The sequence below is a fragment of the Corapipo altera genome, unplaced genomic scaffold (genome assembly GCF_003945725.1).
Source record: "Corapipo altera isolate COAL_440 unplaced genomic scaffold, ASM394572v1 49, whole genome shotgun sequence".
Taxonomy (NCBI): Eukaryota; Metazoa; Chordata; class Aves; order Passeriformes; family Pipridae; genus Corapipo; species Corapipo altera.
In genome coordinates, this window is record NW_020884879.1 from 11,561,155 (window position 1) to 11,564,893 (window position 3,739).

Here is a 3,739-nt window from a genome sequence, read left to right on the forward strand (position 1 = left end):
AACCCCAACCCTAAATCTGTCCAGTGTAAGAGCTCCACTATGTTATTTCAAAGGCTGACCTATATACCACAGCATACCGTCCATTCTGTCTGTTTGTATAAGAGATACCTCACACAGTTGTCATAACCAACATTGTTTGCATTGTTCTTTCACTTTTCTCTCTTCATGGGTAATGCAAAAGAAACAAGGAAAAGTCTGCATAACAATATATGCAGAATATAACGAGCTTTCACAGCAGATACAGAAATATTAGGCTAAGATGCTTAGAATGCTATTTTAGGTTTATAAAATAAAGATCTAAGCAGTCTTCTGAAACAAAGCCTGCCAACTGAAAATTGTAAGATAAGACGTGAACGTTTGAATCTACATTATTGCATTTTCCTTTGGCTACAGAAAAGTGCATGTCAATACCTCCCATGCATGTGCCTGGGAACTCAGGCTATGAGCAATCATCTGACCAGGAAAAAAACTAGTGCTAACAGAACAATTAGAAAACCTAAAAGACTAAGTATTTGTGGAATACATTTGAAATTACCAGCAGCTCAAGCAAACTTAAAATGTAAAGAATCAAAGTCTGGCAAATTTGTAAAAGAAAATACATGACCAAAACCCAGGTATGAAAAATAGGGCCAAATCCTCTAATAAGGGCCAAAAGCAAGTTTTAACTAACTTTACAAGAACCAAAATCCAGTTTCAAATGAGTTTTGCAGGTTAAGACCTAATGAAGATCAGCATTCTGACCCAGAGTGTGGATCCATCATACTCCATCATCTCCATCTCCTTTCCTGGGAGAGAGCACTCAAGCAAACACTCAACCAAATACACCGAACACAAAATTCTGCAGGCCTCCTGCCCTTCAAACTCCTTAAATACACAGAGCCTGAAAATGAGTGACAGAACAATACTGTAACATGACGACATGTTTAGAACAAGTCAGATAAGTTTTCACAGCAGTGTTAATCATGCTGGGTGAAAGGGGTGAAAAACGAAATGTTCACTAAGTGTATGCCTCCAAAGGGGCCTGGCAAACCTACTCTGTCCATTTAACGTAATCACTGGTCAGTGGCAAAGACATCTGAAAAAGACATTTGTTCAATACTCGGTATCTTATACTGAAACATTCTTGGTAAGTCTTTTCCAAGCATAAAACATATGTCTTATGACTGTGCACTTTTAAGCACATTATCAGTTCAGGCAAAGTGAAATAGAAGAGTTGCAACTTGTCTACAGAATGAGTGTCTCATTTGCATTTAAAAAGAACAGTTTGCTCCCTCATACATGGCATGACTTGAAAGAAGCTTTAGCCAGCTAGTAAAGAAATTCTGGAAACGACTTTCTAAATTAATTTATTCGATTTTCAGTGCAACACACCAAAAATTATTTAAGGAACTTAATTGGAAAATGATTTAATATATTAAAGTAATTCCTGATTTTCCAAAGCATTTAACTTTTAAATTAAATCTGGTACACTATCTCAAGAATGATGACTGAAATGTGTATTCAACTCATTACCTTCTTTCTGAAGCTTTAAATCATTGATAGGTTTAATAACGTCTGTCCAGTTTCACTACCAAATGGGTCGTCAAACACTTTGGTGCTTATGTCATTAATATCAGCCCAGGCTTTTCACATGGCAACACTTCACTGTTACAATTTACAAAACTGACAATAGAGAAAATAACAGCAAGCCACAGAAGAAAGGCAGCAGTAGCCCCATGATTACTCAGAGCACTAACAAAAAAATAATGCACACATAAACGCTCCTACGCATCTGAACTCTTCCTGCTGAACAAAGTTCATTCCTGGCACAAACTTCCAATCTATAGGGCAGGTCTGCCAGATGCTGCAAAACAGTTACTTAAAACAGTGCTAACAGTCATACCTCTGGGATCTCTCTTGAAATATCCTTAGGCATCCACCACAAAGGGCCAGATTTATCCCTGGATTCTATAACTCCATTGAGTATATGTGAAATGCAGCCAGGATGAATTTGGTCCTTTCTGTTGTGATTGGTAGATGCGACCATGTGGGAAATCTTTCCGGAAAACTGAGAGGGCTTCACCCGGGCGCCGCAGCCTCCGCGCCTCAGCACAGACACACGCTATTTTGCTGTTTATCTCTGAATCGAGGCAGCTGCTCGGGATGAAAGGGACGGCTCGGAACGTCTCTCTGACACGTGAGACCGTCACAATAGCCGGGCGCGGGACCGGGCTGTCCGCCGCGGGCCGAGCCGAGCCGGGCCGAGCCGAGCCGGGCCGGGCCGGGCCGGGCGGGTCCCCGCGACCCCCGGACCCCGCCGCCCCCCGCACCCGCGGCCGGGCCTGCGGAGCCTGCGCACGGCGGGGTTTGCGCTGCCAAAAGCCATCTGCTGCCGCAGCCCGCCACGGGCTGCCACGGCGGGCTCCCGAACGAGCGCCCGAGCGCGCAGGTTTGAACACATCGCTCTCTCCCGGCTTGCTCCCCCCTTGGCCGGGGTGTGCTCAAAGGAGTGCTCTGGGCAACTCGCACTTCCCGATCGTTTGCTACAGCCACCGTTTTATTCATGTGCAAAGCCCATTCCGTAACAGCAGAGAAAGTGCAGCTCATGCATAAAGCACCAGCTGGCTCAGGCCACAGCGGCAGTAACAATGTAGGAACCCCAGCCCCCTTCCTCGGCAGCGAAAGTCACGCAAAGTGTTCCCGGACCGTAGCACCAAACTCTCGGAACCAGACTCAGGATTTGGGCGAGCGCGGGCCTCCTCTGCGGTTCCTCCTTCCCCTGGGCTCGGGAACCTAAAACTTAGGTCTGCTCAGGTACTGACCTTATTTGCAGAGGTTTAATCAAGTTACAGAGAAATTGGTAAGGCAGTTGCACAGCTGGGACAGTGTCGAGCCAATGTTCTGAACCGACTTGTCACCACTATACACACTTACTGTGCATATAGAGAGATGGGTATGTGTATGTATGGCACACGCATACAAACACAGATACCCAAACGCGCTCCTGGCACCGCCAAGTACCGCTTTGACACACGAACTACGGGGCAGAGTTTCTGCCGATTTGGGGGGGGGGGGGGGGGGGGGGGGCGCGATCTTTCTCATTAACAGCAGTCTTGGAAATTCAAGTCCCCAGCATCAGCATCCCCGTCCACGCCGTTTCTCCGAAAAGATGTTATGGAAAATGCCTCCCCCACCCACCCCCCCGCTCCAGCCGCCCGCCCCCAGACTACTCCGGGGGTTTAATTTGGGGTGCCTGCGGGGGAGCCGGTGTGTGTCCCGGCGGCACCGCTCCGCGGCGGGCGGCACTGCGCTCCCCAAACCCCGGCAAGTACCGCTGCCCTCCCTCCGCCTCGCCCGGGAACTTGGTGCGCCGCTCGCCAAAGCGCAGCGCCCGCTCATGCAACACTCCGCGACAACAGCACACACCGACAGCACAGATAAAACACCTCGGACGACACAAAACACGAGTCACCTTGTTGCAATAGTAGGGGTCCAGGCAGGGGGAAGGTCCCAAACAAGGCGTATCAGGAGCGGCTGCAGGCTGAGGAGGTGGTGAATAAAATCTTACGTCCATTTCACTAAAACATCAAGCAAACTCCTTTCCTTTTCTTTAGGTCGTTAATGTTGGTGCAAAAAAAGGGGGGGTGTGTGAGTGTATGTGTGTATGAGGGAAGGGGGGGACACACAAGACTGAGAAGGATAAAAAAGAGGTGCCTGACTTCAGTAGTCAAACACCTTCCCTGCCTCACATCCGTTTGTG

At 47.9% G+C, this 3,739-nt stretch overlaps 1 protein-coding gene across 3 annotated transcripts in view; it reads right to left on the reverse strand.

Moving 5' to 3' along the window:
* TOX (thymocyte selection associated high mobility group box) overlaps positions 1–3,672 on the reverse strand; it is a 223,059-nt gene extending 219,387 nt beyond the window's left edge. For 2 of the 3 annotated variants that reach the window (XM_027638826.1, XM_027638824.1), the window contains exon 1: positions 1,883–2,145. In XM_027638826.1, coding sequence (XP_027494627.1) covers positions 1,883–2,026 — 144 coding nt within the window. In that variant the 5' untranslated portion in view covers positions 2,027–2,145. Of the gene's footprint in view, positions 1–1,882; positions 2,146–3,451 lie in introns of those variants that run through there. The other variant, XM_027638825.1, reaches the window with a different exon arrangement.
* Between the last annotated feature and the right edge of the window lie 67 nt (positions 3,673–3,739).